This window comes from Mesocricetus auratus, unplaced genomic scaffold (genome assembly GCF_017639785.1).
Source record: "Mesocricetus auratus isolate SY011 unplaced genomic scaffold, BCM_Maur_2.0 Super-Scaffold_4256, whole genome shotgun sequence".
In the NCBI taxonomy this organism is placed as follows: Eukaryota; Metazoa; Chordata; class Mammalia; order Rodentia; family Cricetidae; genus Mesocricetus; species Mesocricetus auratus.
This window is the reverse complement of record NW_024429182.1, coordinates 100,935,798-100,954,814: the sequence shown is the minus strand read 5'-3', so window position 1 is coordinate 100,954,814 and position 19,017 is coordinate 100,935,798. Positions and strand designations below refer to the sequence as shown.

Below are 19,017 nucleotides of genomic sequence, written 5' to 3'. Positions count from 1 at the left end.
GAACCCCAGAAAAGCTAGCTTTTATGGAATTCAATAAATGAACTATCCACCACGACCACTTCTGGGTGTTGATTGTTGAATGCAAAGATAATATTTTCTGAAGAAGCACGGTGGGGGGGGGGGGGCAGGTGAAGGGAAACTGGGAAGATTTTTCCTGTGTGAGAAATGGGCAAAAATAAATATCAATATCTCTTCGTCTTTGCCCACTTTGGGTCATTTACTGTACCCCTGGACTGGATTGGCATCTGGCCCCCAAACCCTCACTCCAACGTCAGCGCGAGTCTTCACGTATTGTGGGCCACTTAGTAGCCCGGAACCTCGAGTGCTAGTGTTCCTAAGGCTGCACAGGCGGGGAAGCTTTTGGACGCCGCACCGCCGTGCGCTGTGCCCTTCAGCCCGGAGCTCGGAGGAGAACGGTATCGGTCGCCGCGGTCGTCGTGGTGGATTTTCGTATAGTTACGGTCTTGAGGTCAGACCTCACGTGGAACCGGCATCAAAATGATGAGCGGACGGCCGGGCCACGAACCCTTAACATTCCTGCCGGATGAGTCCCGGGGCCTGCCCCCGCCCAAGCTCAACGACCCGCGGCTTGTCTACACCGGCTTCCTGGGCTACTGCGCCGGCCTGCTGGATAACGCGTTGCACTTGAGGCCTGTGTTCAAAGCAGGTGAGGGCTGCTTGAGCGGGAGCCGCCCGCAGGAGGGGCTGCGGGGCTGCCTGCCGTGGCCCGCCCCCCGCATCCGTGCTTTTCGGGGCCTTCCTGCCTAGCTAAGAGCGAGCGCCTGGCTTCCCCAGGCGGTAGGCCCCCTGTAGCTCTTCAGAACCCAATCTAACCAGATTGAAGAAACTCAGGTGCGGCGCAGCAGGGAATTCTAGGTTTCACACTTAGTTCGAGCTCTTCTTCGAGCTAAATTGTTGCTCACTCCATACTCGCACTGCTGTCACTCTTATGAGCGTGATAACAGTAGGTTAAAAAAAAAAAAAAAAGACATGGGAAAGTATTGTCACTAACGAGGACCCAGAACCTAAGAGAGGTTAAAGCAGCTTGCCCACGGTCTCATGGCTAGTTAAGGAGCGGGGCTTGCATTAGTGTGTGAACCACAGCTTCATAGACTTGAAACTCATAAGAATAATCTAGGGATCCTGCTAAAATACTGGTTTGACTCATAAGGTCTGGGGAAGGGGCTAATGTGTACAAACTCCCAGATGCTTCTACTACGGCTGTTCGGAGAACATTTTGAGTAGGAGACTGTCAATAAACCAGCAAGCCTTATATTCTAGTATGTCACTGACTTCCTGTCAAGATTGATTATAGCTAACACAACTGTGCTAAGAACTGTAGAATTCTAAAGAGGAAGGAAGGAAGCTAACTTTGGGTGTTTTCGAACTTTGTCCTATTGATTATTTGTGTGGGGGTATGTGGGAAACAGATGACCACCTGAGGGAATTGGTGGACAACCTGAGGGAATTGAATTCCACTTGTCAGTCTTGGTAGCAAGTGTCTTCATCCATCTCACTGTGAACTTTGAGTATCAGGCAAAGTTAAAAGAGCTTCCTAGGCCTGAGGAGGAGGCGAAAGGACTTGTGAAACTGGGTGGGTTTGATTGCTCAGTGTGCATGACTAGGTAAGAACTGCAGGGGTTATATTGTGTAAATGATGGCAGTTTATCCTCTGGGTGGGTAAGACAGTAAAACTTTTGAGAGCCGAGGGAGTTCAGTGGTAAGGGTCAGGTTTGTCAGTATACAAACCATCAATTGAAGCTAAGGACCACAGTTACAAGAAAGCTAATGAAATGGTCCCAGCCACTAAGAATCATCCCAGTTAATCATCTCTGTGTTAGGCCTGGAGGCCAACATACATGAAATCCTAGGACCATTAGTACTCAAACACTATTTTGGACATTCTTTTCGACACAATCTTTTGTTTGTATTTCTAGGGAGATCTCTCTCTCTCTCTCTCTCTCTCTCTCTCTCTCTCTCTCTCTCTCTCTCTCTCTCTACACACACACACACACACACACACACTCTCTCTCTCTCTCTCTTCACACACACACACACACACACACACACCACATTCTTCTAAGCCTGTCACTTGGGAACTCCATGTTTTTATTCCATTGTTTTCTGTCTGTGTCACCTTGGCAGGTCATGTGGTCAATCTGCCAGTTTCCTCATCTAACAGATGAGAAGAATGGATCTTCATGTATTTGTTATGGCATTTCTGTGAGTTCTATGGACACAGTGCATAACACACAAAAGGTGCTGAGTGAGAAGGAACTGACTAGACCTTCCCTGTGCCAGACACTGGGTACACACTGACTATGTGGGGTGAAGAGCTGCAAGTTAGTCAGAAGTACAAATAAATACCTGCTATTGATCTTGGAGTAGTAGATATGTGCCTTGATAGAAATCTCGTGATAAGGGCTGGAGAGATGGCTCAGAGGTTAAGAGCACTGACTGCTCTTCCAGAGGTCATGAGTTCAATTCCCAGCAACCACATGGTGGCTCGCAACCATCTACAATTCAATCTGGTGTATATGTAATAAATAAATAAATCTTAAAAAAAAAAGAAATGTTAAAAAAAGAACGCTGGAAATCTCGTGATAGAGAGTACTTTGGGAGCATGAAAGAGATACAGATATGGGGGGAAATATCCCATAGAAAGAACAGATCGACTAGGATATGGACTGTGTGTCACTTTATGGCACCTCAGTGTTTCCAGTTCAGCTTTTCTTCAAGAAGCTGGAGAAGAGCATATGATTTGTGGCAGGCATGCACACCTTTAATCCCAGTTCCTGGGAAGCTGAGGCAGGCAGATCTCTTCATTCAAGGCCATCCTGGTCTACAGAGTGAGTTCCAGGCTAACCAGAAGAACATATGCTTTGGAGTGTGACACTCTCTCTATCCTACTAGTGATTCAATTCCAAGGAAATTTTCTATCTATGTCAGAAATGAAATGGTATGTATACAGCACTTGGGACTGGGAGTCTAAACTTCTAAATTCCTTGAACCTGGATTGCTGTTGGAGATGGTGGTCTGAAGACCATTTTCCTCTACAGCATTTACTGAAGACGAACTGTGTTGGTATAGCTCAATGTTCTTAAACCTTGTCCACTCACAGCACGCTTTGCCCAAGAAATATTTGAGTAACCCCCAATGTGTAGGTTTTTTTTTTTTTTTTTTTGGTTTTTTGAGACAGGGTTTCACTGTATAGTTTTGGAGCCTGTCTTGGAACTTGCTCTGTAGATCAGGCTGGTCTGGAACTACCTTCCAAGTACTGGGGTTAAAGGCGTGTGCCTCCACTGCCCAACTTTGTTTTTTTCCTTTGAGACAAAAATCTCAGTATGTAAGCCTGGTCTACAGAGCTAATTCCAGGACAGCTAGAGCTGTTACTTGAGAAACCCTGTTTCAGAAAACAAAAACAAAAGGTCTCAGTATGTAGACCAGACTGGACTGGAACTCGCAGAGATCTGCTTGCCTCTGCCTCATAAGTGCTGGATTACAGGTGCTCACCACCACAACCAGGTGACTTTTAAAGTAGGTGTATAAATCAAACATTTACTGATTATAAGTCATAAAGAAGTTTATTTTAAAACAATTTTTTGAGCCAGGGATAACAGTTTTCTTCACTCATTAGAGAGAGAGTCAGGCAGACCTCTATGAGTTTGAGGCCAGTCTGGTCTACATAGTTCCAGGGCAGCCAGGGCTACCTGTTAGTATTCAGGCTTCTGTACTGGCCTGTCCTTGGGGTTCTGACAGGATATATCCTCAGCTGCAGCCACCTGTGCACATTCACTACATTTTAAAAGGGCCCTGCCCACCTCCTGTCTTTCTCTGTCTGTCTCTCGGCCTGTCTGCTCCCCTTTTTCTCTTCTGCTGCTCCTGTCTCCCCCTTTTCCCATTCCCTTTCCCCTAAAAAACAAAAAACCTCCACGTGAGGTCTGTCTTATGGCTGTCTTTTTCTCAACCCCCCCCCTTTTTTTTTTATAAATTACAACATTACCTTGTCTCAAAAAGAAAAGGTAAAGAAAGAAAGGAGATGTAGCCCATTCTGCCAGGAGCTGCTCACATCAGAGCAAGTCAGGAAACAAAGGTGAGACAGGAATTGAGAATAGGGTATAAGACCTCAGGCCCTCAAAACCAGTGACCCAGGTAGACCCACCCTCCTAAAGTTCTACAGCCTCCTAAAATGGTACCACCAGCTGGGGACCAAGTGCCTAAGTGGAGGACATTTCCCATTCAAACCGTAATATACAGTAACAAGTGAGACCCTGTGTGGTGTTTCTTGGAGAGTTGAGTGGGAAGTGAGATGAATGATGGAGTTTTGGACTGTAGCCTTGGAGAATACTTGACATTCTACAGGTAATAATGGAATAGTCTGGTGATGATATGCAAATCTCTTTTTAAGTTTGTAGGAAATACTAAATAGCATTTCTTTTTCTGCTTTGTTTTCAAGACAGGTTTTCTTTGTGTAACAGTCCAGTCTGTCTTGGAACTTGATTTACAACCCAGACTGACCTTGAACTCCTAGAGATCTGCTTGTGTCTGCCTCCTAAGTGCTGTAATTACAGCTGTGCACCACCACTGTCCCATTATTCTGTTGTCTGTCACCTGTGTTTAAAAACCTTTGTTGAAAAAAAAATCTACTTATATTTGCAGTTGGTGGTGGTTTAAGCCATTAATCCCAGCACTCAGGAGGCAGAGGCAGGCAGATCTCAGAGTTCAAAGCCGGCCTGGTCTACATAGAGTTCCAGGGCAGCCAGAGCTACACAGAGAAGCCCTGTCTTGAAAACCAAACAAACAAACAAAAAACCTTGTTGATTTTTACCACTTCAAGTTAGTTGGTAATTAAGTCTAAAAATTAAATGTTTGTTGATTTTTAGTGTAATATTGGTAATGTATCATATGTAAATAGCACGATGGCTTCCGGGTTTAGGTTCATCAAATAAAGGAAAGAAAGGAAAAAAGATTGTGGAGAAAAACTACAGAAAGAAAGCTGGGGGAGTGGAAACCTGGAGAAAGACCAAGCCATGCCTTGGGTCCTGGCCTCAATATCTAAAACATGTGTAAGGTTTTCTGCTGAGAAGTGTGTGGGTCATTGTAGTCTGGGCTTTTGTATAGTTCAGTGGCACACAGGAGGGCTTGGAGCACTAGCTTACTATAGCTCAGAGAACCAGTTTGGGGGATTCATGGCTGTTTGAAGCAGAAGAACCTGGACCCACCTAGGTGATGGAGGCACACATCTTTAATCCCAGCACTTGGAAGGCAGTGGCAGGTGGATCTCTGTGAGCTTGAGGCCAGCTTGGTATACAGAGCTAGTTCCAGGACAGTCAGGACTACACAAAGAAATCAGGCCTTGAAACAACAAAAGAACTTGGACTCTCTCCTGTCCCAGACTATAAGAATAACTTGTCAGGCTAGAGAGGTAGCTCAGTAGTCAAGATCACTGATTGCTCTTACAGAGGACCCAGGTTTGATTTCCAGTATTCACATGGTAGCTCACAAATGCCTGTAACTTGAGTTCTAGAGGATCCAACACCCTCTTTTGACCTGCACACGCTACTGCATTTATTGGTGCACATACATATATGCTTAGGTACACAGACACACACACACATAAAAATAAGTATTTTTTGTATCTTATATTTTTATTGCTTTCCACATTTTCCAAAATTCCTTTATATACATTTTTGCCTTGATTTGTTGATTACTAGAATAAGAAAGGTAAAGTAGGTATTTTTCATTGTTGTTGGTTGGTTGGGTTTTGTTTTTTCAAGATAGTGTTTCTCTGTGTTGACCTAACTATCCTGGAATTTTGCGCTCTACACCAGGCTGGCCTTGAAATCAGAGAGATCCACCTCCACTTGCTCCTAAATGTTGGGATTAAAGGTGTGTGCTGCCTCCACCGCCTATCAGGTATTTTCTTTTTTTCAGAGGTAGTAACTTTACTTGCCCAAAGCCATTAATTAATTTAATAGATATAGATTAGGTACTATATGATGGTAGAGACAGGAACAAATTATAATACAACTTTTTTTTAACGATTTATTTATTTTAGCCAGGTGTTGGTGGCGCACACCTTTAATCCCAGCACTTGGGAGGCAGAGGCAGGCAGATCTCTGTGAGTTCGAGGTCAGCCTGGTCTATAAGAGCTAGTTCTAGGACAGGCTCCAAAACAATACAAAGAAACCCTGTCTCAAAAAACAAAAACAAAAAAAGATTTATTTATTTTATGTACATTGATATTTTATTCTCATGTATGTCTGTGTGAAGGTGCCAGATCTCCTGGAACTGGAGTTACAGACAGTTGTGAGCTGCCAGTGATTGCTGGGAATTGAACCCTGGTCCTCTGGAAGAGCAGCCAATGCTCTTAACCACTGAGCCATCTCTCCATTTATGAAATACACCATGACCACAGTAACTCTTGTGAAGGAAAACATTTACTTGGGGCTGACTTACAGTTCGGAGGTTTAGTCCATTGTCACCACGGAGGCATGGCAGCACACAGGCATACATGGTGCTGGAGAGGTAGTAGCTGAAAGTTCTGCCTCTGGATCAAAGACAGCAGGAAGAGACTGCCTCATTGAGCCTTGTTGAGCATCTGAGACCTCAAAGCCCTTCCATTCCCTAGTGACACACCTACTCCAACAAGGCCTAATAGTGCCTCTCCCTGTGGACCTATGAGGGCCATTTTCTTTCAAGTCACCACGCCCTTTGAACTCCACAAGTTAGGAAGCCATTGTAGAGTTGTTGATATCTGAGCCTATAGCATGATGACGTAGTCGCTGGGCACTGCAGTCACCAGTGCTTGGTATTTCACAGATGGAAATTTGAGATGGAGGTAAAAGGTGACCAAGTCAAAGCTGGATCAGAGCAGGTGGCTCTGGTCTGAAGGGGGAGAGTTCTGATCTGGGTGTGGGAAAGAGGCTGTAAAATGGAAGAGTATTCAACTCTTTGGTGAATGGTAGTACTGGCCGTTCTCTGAGATGGAGAATGATATAAGATATAAGGAAAGCAAGTACCAATTTTAATCTGGGTTGTGTGAGACCCTGGGGATGGGGTTGGAGGGGTGTTCTCTGGATGTAACATAAAAATGAAATTCTTTATGTGCTTTGACTGATTTTTTGCTTTTGGGGTTTGTCAATTGCAGGTTTGCATCGACAACTTCTATACGTTACTTCCTTTTATTTTGTTGGATATTTTCTTTTAAAACGTCAAGAGTATTTGTATGCTGTGAGGGACCATGACATGTTTGGGTATATGAAATTACATCCAGAAGATTTTCCTGAAAAAGGTATTTCATGTTAATTGAAAGAAAACCCTCTTTGTTGACTTTGTCTCATTTTCCCTGACTAATCTTGTCCATGGCTTCAGATACTGTCTTGTTGATGCGCTCCCACATATTCCTTAGTAGACCAGAATCTCTTGAATCCATATAAAATGTCTTTCATAAGAACATACCCAGCCAGGTGGTGACGCACGCCTTTAACCCAGTACTCGGAAGGCATACACAGGTGGATCTCTGTGAGTTCGAGGCCAGCCTGGTCTACAAAGCTACACAGAGAAACCCTGTCTGGAAAACAAAAACAAAACACATATCCATTCTGAATGCCCCTTTTTCACTACATAGTCACATTCCAGATTCCAACCTTTATTTGGTTCTTAGTTTTCTGGTTTTTTCTGAATGCTGAGGAATAAGCCTGTGGCCTTATTACACACTCAGAAAGTGTTCCACTCCTGAGCCACATCTCTAACCCAAGAAATAGAATTTTTTTTATTTTTGTTTGTTTGTTTGTTTTTGAGACAGGGTTTCTCTGTATTGTTTTGGAGGCTGTCCTGGAACTCGCTCTGTAGACCAGGCTGGCCTCGAACTCACAGAGATCCGCCTGCCTCTGCCTCCCAAGTGCTGGCATTAAAGGTGTGTGCCACAAATACCCGCCACATTTTTAAAGTATAACTTTAAAATGAATCTTTTATGATTCTTTCACAGAGAAGAAAACTTACGGTGAAATTTTTGAAGTATTCCATCCAGTGCGTTGAAGTCTTCAAAGGCTCCTGTTCACCACAACCTGAGTATTTTCTGAATTTTATGGAATTTCTCTCTGTAACAGTTGAAGTTTAGGTTAGTAAATGTAATTAAAATAGTTGTTATAAGCACTCTGTTCCTTTCCTGTTTTCTGTTTATGTGTGCCCATGTATGCTTGTGCACTGAGTGCTTCCATGTATGTGGGGGAGAGGGGTGCAGGTTTGTAGACTTGAACATCCAAGGAGACCAGAAGGGGTATCAAATGCCCTGGAACTGGAGTTTATAGAAGTGGTTGTGAGCTGCCCAGTGTGTGTGTTTGGAATTGAATTCCAACCCTTGCAAGAGCAGTATACAGTCTTAACTGCTGAGCCATCTCTCCACCACGGCTCCTTTTAAAAATGTATGTATTTAGCTGGGTGTGGTGGTGCACACCTTTAGTCCTAGTACATAGTTAGAGAAAGAAGTAAGTTAATCTCTGTAAGTTTTTGTGCAGCCTGGTCTACATAGCAAGTTCCAGGTCAGCCAAGGTTACATTGGGAAGTCCTGTTTCAAAAAACAACCAAAAATAAATAAATGAGTATTTGTTTGTTTCAAAGCTGGGTCTGCTATAACTCAGCTGACCTTGAACTCCCTTTGTATCTGAAAATGACCTTGCACACCTGATCCTCCAACCTCCCCCCCCAACTTTGGAGATTTCAGGTATATGCTGTCATACTCATCTTGAGACAAAATTTTGCTTCGTGGCTCAGGCTAGCCTCAAAACATCGATCCTACTTCAGCCTCCCTTTGAAATTCAGAATTATAGGTGTATGCCAGCACTAACTCTGGCCTCTGAATCCTTGTTTGTTTTGTTTTAATTTTTATTTGTTCTTTTTTCATACAATACATTCAAACCAAAGCTTCCCCTCCCTCCACTCTTCCTAGCCCCTACACCTGCCCTCTCCCCTAAATCCACCCCTCTTTTCCCATTCCCATCTCCCCCCAGAAAAGAGCAGGCTTCCCAGAGACATCAACTGAACATGACACGAGATACAATAAGATCAGGCCTAAACCCTCACATCAAGACTGGACAAGGCAATCCAGTAGAAGAAAAGAGTCCCAAAAGCAGGTGAAAGAGTCAGAGACACCCCATTCCCACTGTCAGAAGTCAGCTCAAAACACCAAGCTCTGTGACTACTGCTTCAGTCTCTGTGAGCCCCTATGAACAACCCTGCTTAGTTGATTCTGTGGGCTGTGTTCTGGTGGCTCCTCCAATTCCTCCTCCCCCTCTTCAAATCATTCGTTGTTTTCTCTTGGTGGTGGTGGTGGTGGTTTTCAAGACAGGGTTTCTCTGTGTAACATCTCTGGCTGTCCTGGAACTCACTCTGTAGACCAGGCTGGCCTTGAACTCCCAGAGATCCACCTGCCTCTGCCTACTGAGTGCTGGAATAAAAAAACATGCACCACCACCCACTGAATTCTTGGTTTTGGGGGTTTTTGTTTTGTTTAGTTTTTTAGTTTGTTTTTTTGTTTTTGGTTTATTACAAAAAATTATTAGCTAGGCATGGTAGTAAACACCTTTAATCACAGTCTGTGTGTGTGTGTGTGTGTGTGTAAGAGCAAGAACACTTGTATGTGCCATGGGTGACCCTCAGAGGACATCTTGCAGGAGTCAGTATTCTTCCACCAGCTAAGACCCAGGCTTGTCAAGTGCAGTAATCCATAGAGCCACCCACCTCCGTGGCTGCTTATTTGTCCATATTTAAGAAATTTGAAAGACTTAAAGTTGTGGACTATTCCTTTACATTGAGTGGATATATGTCACTATGATTGGTTTAATAGACAAGCTGACTGGCGAAAGGCTGAACAGGATAAGGTTAGGCAGGAGAGCCAGACTAGAAATGCTGGGAAGAAAAAGGGCGAGTCGGGGGTCAAGAGCAGACAGAGAAACAAGATGGGCATGCCATACTGAGAAAAGGTACCCAGCCACATGGCAAAGGATAGATAAGAAATATGGGTTAACTGAAAAATAAGAGTTACCTATTAACAAACCTGAGTTAATTGGTCAAGCATTTATAATTAATATTAACACTGGGTAGCTGTTTCGAGAGCTGCTGCTGGTACAGGAAAACATCACCTACATAAAGTGTTGTGCATGTATTCTGTGTATTATGTATGCATGTGAAGGTCAGAAAAGAACTTGCAGGAATCCTTCAAACCTGGGTTTCCAGGCTTGGCAGCAAGTACCTTTAACCCCTAAACCATCTTACCAGCCCACTTGAAAGATTTATTCTAAAGACTCGTTTTTTATGTATTTTATTTTGTTTGCATGTATATCTGTGCACAGAGTGGGTGCCCTCAGAGGCAGGAAAGGGTGCAGGATTCCCTTCAACTGGAGTTATAGGCAGTTGTGAGCTGCCATGTAGATGCTGGGAATTGAACCTGGGTCCTCTGGAAGAGCAGCCAGTGCTCTTAAGAGCTGAGCCATCTCTCTAGCCCCCTCCTTTCAGTTGGAAATACTTTTTAAAACAGTTTGTTAGTGAGTATCAATACAGACCTTTCTTTTTTCATATTAATTAGTTTTTTTATGTGTGTGGGTATTTTGCCTGTGTGTATGTGTGCAATGCATGCACAGACCAGAAGAGGGCCCTGGGTCTCCTTGGAACTGGAGTTATACAGCCTAGAACAATTTATTCTGGAGAGGATGTGGAGAAAGGAAAACACTCCTTCATTGCTGGTGGGAGTGCAAACTTGTACAGCCACTTTGGAAATCAGAATGGCGGTTTCTCAGGAAAATGGGAATCAGTCTACCACAAGACAGCAGTTCCACTCTTAGGCATATACCCAAAAGATGAACATTTATACAACAAGGACATCTGTTGTATGAACTATGTTCATAGCAGCACTATTTGTAATAGCCAGAACCTAGAAGCAACCTAGATGCCCCTCAACTGAAGAGTGGGTAGAGAAAAAGTGGTACATTTACACAATGGAGTACTACTCAGCGGAAAAAAACACAATGAAATCTTGAAATTTGCAGGCAAATGGATGGAACTAGAAGAAACCATCCTGAGTGAGGTAACCCAGTCACAAAAAGACAAGCATGGTATATACTCACTCATATATGGATTTTAGACATAGAGCAAAGGATTACCAGCCTACAATCCACACCACCAGATAAGCTAGGAAACAAGGAGGACTCTGAGAGTCCTACATAGTCCCCCAGAGAAGGGGAAAGAGACAAGATCTCCTGAGCAAATTGGGAGCACAGGGGTGGAGGTGAGGGGGGAGTAGGAGAAAGGGAAAGGGAGAAGAGGAGAGGGAGAACATGAACGATCAGGAAGACTGAGTCAGGGGAAGAACAGAAGAGAGCAAGAAAAGACATACCATAATAAAAGGAGCCATTATAGGTTTAAAGAGAAATCTTGCACTAGGGAAATGTCCAGAGATCCACAAGGATGACCCCAACTAAGAATCTAAGCAGTAGTGGAGAGGCTACCTTAAATGCACTTCCCCTATAATGAGATTGATGACTACCTTAAACACCATCCTAGAACCTTTACCCAGTAGTTGATGGAAGCAGAAGCAGAGACCCACAGCTAAGCACTGAGCCAAACTCCTGGAATCCAGTTGTAGAGAGGGAGGAGTGATGAGCAAAGCGAACAAGACCATGCTGGGGAAACCCACAGAAACAGCTGACCTGAACAAGTGAGAACTCACAAACCCCAGTCTGACAGCCAGGGAACCAGTTACCAGGACTGAACCAGGCCCCCTGAACGTGGGTGTCAGGAGATCTTGGTAGTCTATAGGGCCTCTGGTAGTGGAACCAATCCCTACTGCACGAATGGACTTTGGGAGCCCATTCCCCATGGAGGGATACTCTCTCAGCCTAGATACATGATGTGACAGACTTTGATGATCCCCCATAGAAGGCCTCACGTTCCCTGGGGAGTAGAGGGGGGTTGGTGGGGAGCATGGGAGGATGGGAGGGAGAGGGAACTTGGATTGATATGTAAAACAAGATTTTCTAATTTAAATTAAAAGTTATATAAAAAGAAATAAATGTTGCCAGGCATTGGTGGTGCACACCTTTAGTCCCAGCATTATAAAATCCCAGCATAAATAAATGTCAATAAAAAAACTGGAATTACAGATGGTGATTAGCTACCATGTGGGTGCTGGGAATCAAACCCTGATTCTCTGGAAGAGCAGCCAGTGTTTTTAACTCCTGGGCCATCTTTTTAGCCCCTAGTTGAAAAGAAAAAAATTTTTTTTGGTTTGGTGTTTCAAGATAATTTTTTTTTCTTCGAGACAGGGTTTCTCTGTGTAGCTTTGGAGCCTGTCTTGGAACTCGCTTTGTAGACCAGGCTGTCCTCAAACAGAAATTCACCTGCCTCTGCCTCCCAAGTGCTGGGATTAAAGGGGTGTGCCACCACCACCTGGTTAGAATATTTTTAAGTTTAGAGTCTGTGGATATGGCTCAGTAGAGTATATGTATCTACAGTAGAATATTTTGTAGCAGCTACAGGCACTGGTTCCATTCCTAGTAACACAAAAAATAAATGAAAAACTTGTATGTGAATCAGATTTGGCTTACTGCTGATAAAGTTATGGGGACGGTTGTTTTTTGGTTTTTTTTTTTGTTTTGTTTTGTTTGTTTGTGAGGCAGTCTCTAGTCCAGGATGACTTTGAACTCGATGTGTAGCAGAAGATGACCTTCAACTTCTGTTCCTCCTGCCTCTACCTCCCCAGTGTTGGGGACTGAAGTCATGCAACCTGGGCAAGAACCATACCATCTGAAGACCCAGTATTGAAAAAGTTTTATTAGAAAGCAGCCATGTTCATTTGTGTATGTGTTGTTTGTGGTTGCTTTAATGCTCCAACCATGGATTTGAATAGTAGTGACAATTGTGCCTGTGAAGTCTGAGATAGTATGTGACCCTTGCCAACATCCCCCCCCCCTACTCTTCCGGTGCCAGGAGGGTACAAAATAAGCGAGATTATGAAGTGTGTGCGTCATACAAAGAGATTTCAATTTGATCCCAGTAAGTCCTGGGAAGTTACCAGAAGGTTTTATTTGGTTTGGGTTTGGGATTTTATGAGACCTCATTCCTATGTAGCCCAGCTGACTGTGTACTTTTGATCTCCTGCCTCAGTTCATCCAAGCATAAGGATTAAGACACGTCACTCTTGGTTCACCAAAAGGGTTTATATTTACATTTCATATTTAGGGTGTCTGCACAGGCACATGCCATGGCAGGTGTGTGGAGGACGGTGTATGGGAGTTGGTTCTCTCCTTATGTGATTTCCAGGGATCAAACGCAGGTCCTCTGGCTTGGTGGCAAGCATCCTTACCCACTGCTCCATCTAACCACGCCCCCTTAAACGTTAAAACAGGCTTGTATTTCTGAGCTCTCTCTATAACAATGCAGAGTGGGGTTTGGGAAGATTCAATAGGGTGAATAGTTTGACAAAGCTAGTAAAGGATAGATCATGCCGGAAAAAAAACTTGGTAGCTGCCATAGTCTGCTGAAGCTTTGACACTAGAAAACCACACCTAGCAGACAGAAGGTGCTTGTCACCACAGGGTCTTAGTATGTAGTTTGGGCTGTCCTGGAACTCACAGAGAAACAATTCTTTACAGCTCATCAAACCCAAATGCTGCTCACCCCCCCCCCTTTTTTTTTTTTTTTTTTTTTGGTTTTTCGAGACAGGGTTTCTCTGTGGCTTTGGAGGCTGTCCTGGAACTTGCTCTGTAGACCAGGCTGGCCTTGAACCCACAGAGATCCACCTGCCTCTGCCTCCCGAGTGCTGGGATTAAAGGTGTGCGCCACCAACGCCCGGCCCTTTTTTCTTTTTCAATGGAAACCCTAACTAAGGTTAAAATACACACACTTCTTTCAGGACAACTCTAAGTCCTTTCTTATGTACATTATATGTATTTATTTATGTTCTTCCTGCATGTACAGCTGCAGGCCAGAAGAGGGCACCAGATCTCACTATAGATGGTTGTGAACCATCATATGGTTGCTGGGATTTGAACTCAGGACCTCTGGAAGACCAGCTAGTGCTCTTTTTTTTTTTTCCAGTTTAAATTTAGATAAGACCAGCTAGTGCTCTTAACCACTGAGCCATCTCTGCAGCCCTTCCCCTTCTTTTTCTTTACAAACCTATATATAATCAGATTAGGTTTTAGAGGTGAGTAAAATTAGTAGATACTTGATTTCAAATTAGGTAACAGTATGGATATAACAAATTGTTTCTGGGAAACTCAGACACAGAATTTGGTGTCCAAGAGTGCACTTGTGGAAATTATATTAGAGACAGTACTTTAAAAAAGAAAAAAACATGAACACACCATGATTTTTTTTATTGTGACTGCAATAAATAGGTTCATAGTTCACCTGTGCTCAGCCTCATCAGTGGTCATCAGATTCAACGGGGCGAGTAGCTCGTCTCGCACACTCAGCTACCTTTGCCTCTTCTGTGGGGTGAAAAGCAAGAGCTACACATAGCATGCATTCCGGCGTTAGGAGCGATGCCAGCTGTTAGAGTGTCAGTACGTGCCAAGTGCTTTTGATTCCCTGTTTCCTTTTAGTAACCTTGTGAGGTAGACACAGCATCTCTGTTTTATACATGAGGGGAATTTGGGCTCCTGGGATAAATAACTTGTGACACTGGGCACTAAATGACATCCACGAGATGTGAACTTTGGCTCCTTGCTAAGGAGGAGAAGTTGGGAATCGAAACAGACATCTTAAGGGTGAGCCTGCAACTGAGTCCACAAACTCCATCAGCTGTCGGTGGGGAAGCTTCCCAGAGACACAAGTCCCCTTCGCTGTCAGCTGGGTCTTCCCTTCCGGTCCCAAGGCTGATGCACCATTGAGTCCTCGTCAGTCTTCCCTCTCTCAGGGTAAAGTCACCTGTAGAGTGTGGAATGTTTAAAAAGTCAAATGTGTGTGTGTGTGTGTGAGAGAGAGAGAGAGAGAGACAGAGAGAGAGAGACAGAGAGACAGAGAGAGAGAGAGAGAGAGAGAGAGAGAGAGAGAGAGAGAGAGAATGTAATCAAATCAAATCAATCCGGGTGTTGGTGGCACACGCCTTAAGTCCCAACACTTGGCCGGCAGAGGCAAGTAGATCTCTGTGAGTTCAAGGCCAACCTGGTCTATAGAGTGTGTTCGAAGACAACCAGAACTGTACAAATAAATCTGTCTTGAAAAAAAAAAGATTTTCAGTTATGACTCCATATGGTCATGAGTCAGAGTTTAAGAAGCTTGTGGGTCTAGAGAGCCCAAGGCTCCTACCAGGAGACCTTCCAGAACAAGGTAGTGTCGAAGCCTGGATTGAAGCACTGTTGGGAGTGGGTACAGACAGAGGCTCATTCCTTTAGGTCCATGGAAGGATTCTGACCTCTGAGTGCCCCTCATTCTTCGGCTCAGCTGTCCTGTGAGGTACACAGGCTATGGAGAGCAAAAGATGAGGATTTGAGAGGGCGACATTAAAGCTGGGGGGAGAGCTCTGTGGACATTATCTATAATTTCAGATAACTACTGTCCATGCTTACTGGACATTGATGTTTTTCCATGGGTGTCAGGAACTGGTATTATAGAGTGTTGGTAGCTGCCATGTGGTGCTGGGAATTGAACCCAGCTCCTCTAGAAGACCAGCCTGGTCTACTTAGCAAGTTCCAGGAGCTTTATAGAGAGACCCTGTCTCAACAACAACAAAAAGAAAAAAAAGGAAAAGAAAAGGAGGAGGAGAGGTAGTTGTGGCTTTGGGATGGTGAGGTGGCTCAGAAGGTGAAGGTCACCTCCCAAGTCTAGTGACTTGATTTGATCCCTGCAACCCAAGTTGAAAGTGGAAGGAGAGTACTCACTCCACAAAGTTGTCCTCTGACCTCACACACATAGAGCTCCCTTCCTCATAGCATACATAATGTACACACAGTAATAATAGTAACTTTATGAAAGGCCAGCCAGATGGCTGACTCAGCAGATGAAGGTCCCTGTACCAAGTCTGATGATGAGAGTTCAATCCCTCAGACCCACACGGTGAAAGGAGAGAATTGACCCCCACAAGTTGTTCTCTGACCTTCCCATGTGTGTCATGACACACACACACATCCATATACATATCTGTGTGTGTGTACATACATATATATGTATATTACCAAAAACATAATAAATAATTTAAAAACTTTCAAAAAGTTGGCCTTGAAAGCCAGGCATGATGGCAAACACCTTTAATCCCAGCACTCAGGAGGCAGAGGTAGGCGGATCTCTATGACTTCAAGGCCAGCTGGGACTATAAAGCAAGTTCCAAGACAGCTAGGACTGTTACACAGAGAAACTCTGTTGACCTTGGGAATAGACTCATTCAAGTCATAATCTACAAACATTTACTAACAAATGCACACACACACACACACAGGAGGGATGTGCTCATAGGCTACATTTGTGTTCTCCCTTGTAGGAGTTCACAGTCATTGCTTATCAACAGGGTGCGAATGCTAGGCACACAGGCCCAGTCCTGGGCCTTCCCACTTGATAGTCCCAATACCCCTGACGTGAGAGCTCGCTTGGCCTCCTCCCTCCTGTCCCTTCATGGAGTATAACCCACTGGCAGGACTGCCATTACCTTCCTTAGAGTTGGAGGCCTACAGGACCTGTCCTGTCATTTCCTGGTATTTCCTTGTCACCTGCTGGGCTTTACGGGTAAGGTGGGTGAGGATGTGATGGAGGCTGGAGAAGTGCAGATGAAACTGAGCTTCTAGGTCCAGCTCCCCCGAGATCCTCTCTTCTTCTGCCTCCTCTGCCTCAACAGCTTCATTCTCCGTGACGCCGGCTTCGCTGCCGGCCACCTTGGCCTGCCACTCTTCCCTTGGCAGCAGCCCGTGCTCCACTTCTACACAGATGGTCTTGAGCATGGTGAAGTAGGCATAGAGATCTGGGGCTCCCTCCTGGACCGAGCCCCCGTGCCCACTCAGCTGCACATCCCTCAGAAGACTGGGGATCATCACCACCTGCTCCATGTTGCGCACCACGGCCGAGTACCGATCCATGACGGTCAGCAGGCAGTTCTTGGGGTAGCGTTTAGTGAGCACCTGCATGGCTGCTTCCTTTCTCAGAATCCGGCAGACTGCCCCAGCACTATTTCTAGGCTTTTGAGCAGACAGAAGATTGACAGGATGCCAAAGCCCAGCCACTGGATCAACACAGCCCTGTTTTAAGCCAATCCCAGGGTTTGGTCCCCAGTGTCTCTATCAGGTGATCCATCCACCCAGGGACAAACCTGCCAGCCTTCTGCTTGTAATTTCAGGCCTGCATGACTGCCTCAGTGAGAGGCCAGCTCTTCCTTCAGCAGCTTGTCCAGCCAGTTAAAAGGAAGCTTTGTCCCCTTGGCAGCCGGTACATTTGACTACAGGCAACCAATACTTCTTTTAGAGTATCTGAAGTCAAGTTGCGTCTTTGCTGCTTGCTTCCCTCCTAATGCACACAGCTTAGTTCTTCAATCTAGGTAACTGGCTGTGAAAAGAACACAGGAGCAGTATCCTGAAATGGAACAGTTTGGTGCAAGACAAAGAGCCCTGAAACCAGAGCCAGAAGTCCAGTCATAGTGAGTGATGTCATGACTAAGTCCTAGCAGGAGTACTTTTCCACCAAGCACCTGTCTGTGACAGAACTGCTGGCAGGACACATTAGTCCAGTATAGCCCATATCAGTCAGTAGATAAAGACTTGGCATCAAATTGTTTCCTAGATTGAACTGGAAGAGCAGTTTTCCAAAATTAATATGTTAAGTTAAAGAATTTGAGGGCTAAAGAGATGGCTCAGTGGTTAAGAGCACTTACTGTTCTTCCAGAGGACCCAGGTTCAATTCCCAGCACCCACATGGCAGCTCACAACTGTCTGTATCTCTAGTTGCAGGTGATCTGATACTTTCACCCCAATGCATATAAAGGTTAAATAAAACTATTAAAAAAAAGTTAAAGAATTTGCCAGCTGTGATGACTTGAACTAATAATGCTAACACTCAGGAGTCTGAGGCAGTGGGATCACCATCAATTTGAGGCCAGCCTGGGCTAAATAATGAGTTCCAGGTCAGCCTAGGCTGCAAAGTAAAATGTTGCCTCAGAGAAACCCAAAAGTAAATCCAAAAACAATTTATGCTTTGGAGATGTAGCTCAGTGATAGGCTTTATAACATACAGGGGTTCAGCATTTGATCACATCACCACAAAGATAATAAGCAGATAAATAAACGGAATTAAGTAAATGAGGTTTTTGGTCGGTTAGTCCATAAACATTTTATTTTACACATATGAGAGTTTTGCCTGTGTGCATGCCTCTGCACCACATAAACATTTTATTTTACATGTATGAGAGTTTTGCCTGTGTGCATGCACCCCATGTGTGCCTGGTGCCGGCAGAGGTCAGAAGAGGGGATTTGACCACTGGAATTTGAGTTACAGATGTTGTGAGCCACTGTGTGGGTGCCGGGAATCAAACCCAGGTCCTCCAAAGAGCAACCAATGCTCTTAACCTCTGAGCTATCACTCCAGCCCTCTTTTATTTTTGCTAGGTGGTGATGCATGCCTTTAATCCCAGCACTTGGGAGACAAAGGCAGATGGATCTCTGTGAGTTTGAAACCAGCCTGGTCTACAGAGCGAGTTCCAGGACCACGAAGGCTACCCTGTTTCCAAGAAAAAAAAATTTATTTTATGTCCATGAGTGTTTGCCTGAGAGAAAGGGGGAGGGGGAGGGAGAGGGAGAGACATGCTTGATGCCTACAGAGGCCAGAAGAGAGTAAGAGCATGGTGGGTCCTCTGGAACTGGATTGACAGATGTTGCAAGATATCATGTGAGTGCTGAGAGCTGAACCCAGGTCCTCTGTGACAGCAAAAAGAGTTTTTTTTAAGTTAATGTTTTACTGATGTACTTCTAGCCTTATAGTCATGTGTTTTATACTTTTTGGAGAGAATTTCTTCCAGTGCTCATGCTGAACATGGGTCCA

At 44.5% G+C, this 19,017-nt stretch overlaps 2 protein-coding genes across 2 annotated transcripts; one reads left to right on the top strand and one right to left on the bottom strand.

Annotated features, from left to right (window-relative positions):
• Nucleotides 1-360: 360 nt before the first annotated feature.
• Nucleotides 361-8,157, top strand: Ndufc2 (NADH:ubiquinone oxidoreductase subunit C2). The gene is made up of 3 exons (XM_005073943.4): nucleotides 361-667; nucleotides 7,151-7,294; nucleotides 7,991-8,157. The coding sequence occupies exons 1-3, from the start codon at nucleotides 499-501 to the stop codon at nucleotides 8,038-8,040; spliced, it is 363 nt and encodes a 120-aa protein (XP_005074000.1). The 5' UTR covers nucleotides 361-498; the 3' UTR covers nucleotides 8,041-8,157.
• Nucleotides 8,158-14,354: 6,197 nt separating this feature from the next.
• Nucleotides 14,355-17,246, bottom strand: LOC101844390 (thyroid hormone responsive). Its single transcript, XM_005073944.4, has 2 exons — nucleotides 16,643-17,246; nucleotides 14,355-14,928 (listed from the first exon to the last, which is right to left on the bottom strand). The coding sequence occupies exon 1, from the start codon at nucleotides 17,112-17,114 to the stop codon at nucleotides 16,662-16,664; it is 453 nt and encodes a 150-aa protein (XP_005074001.1). The 5' UTR covers nucleotides 17,115-17,246; the 3' UTR covers nucleotides 14,355-14,928; nucleotides 16,643-16,661.
• Between the last annotated feature and the right edge of the window lie 1,771 nt (nucleotides 17,247-19,017).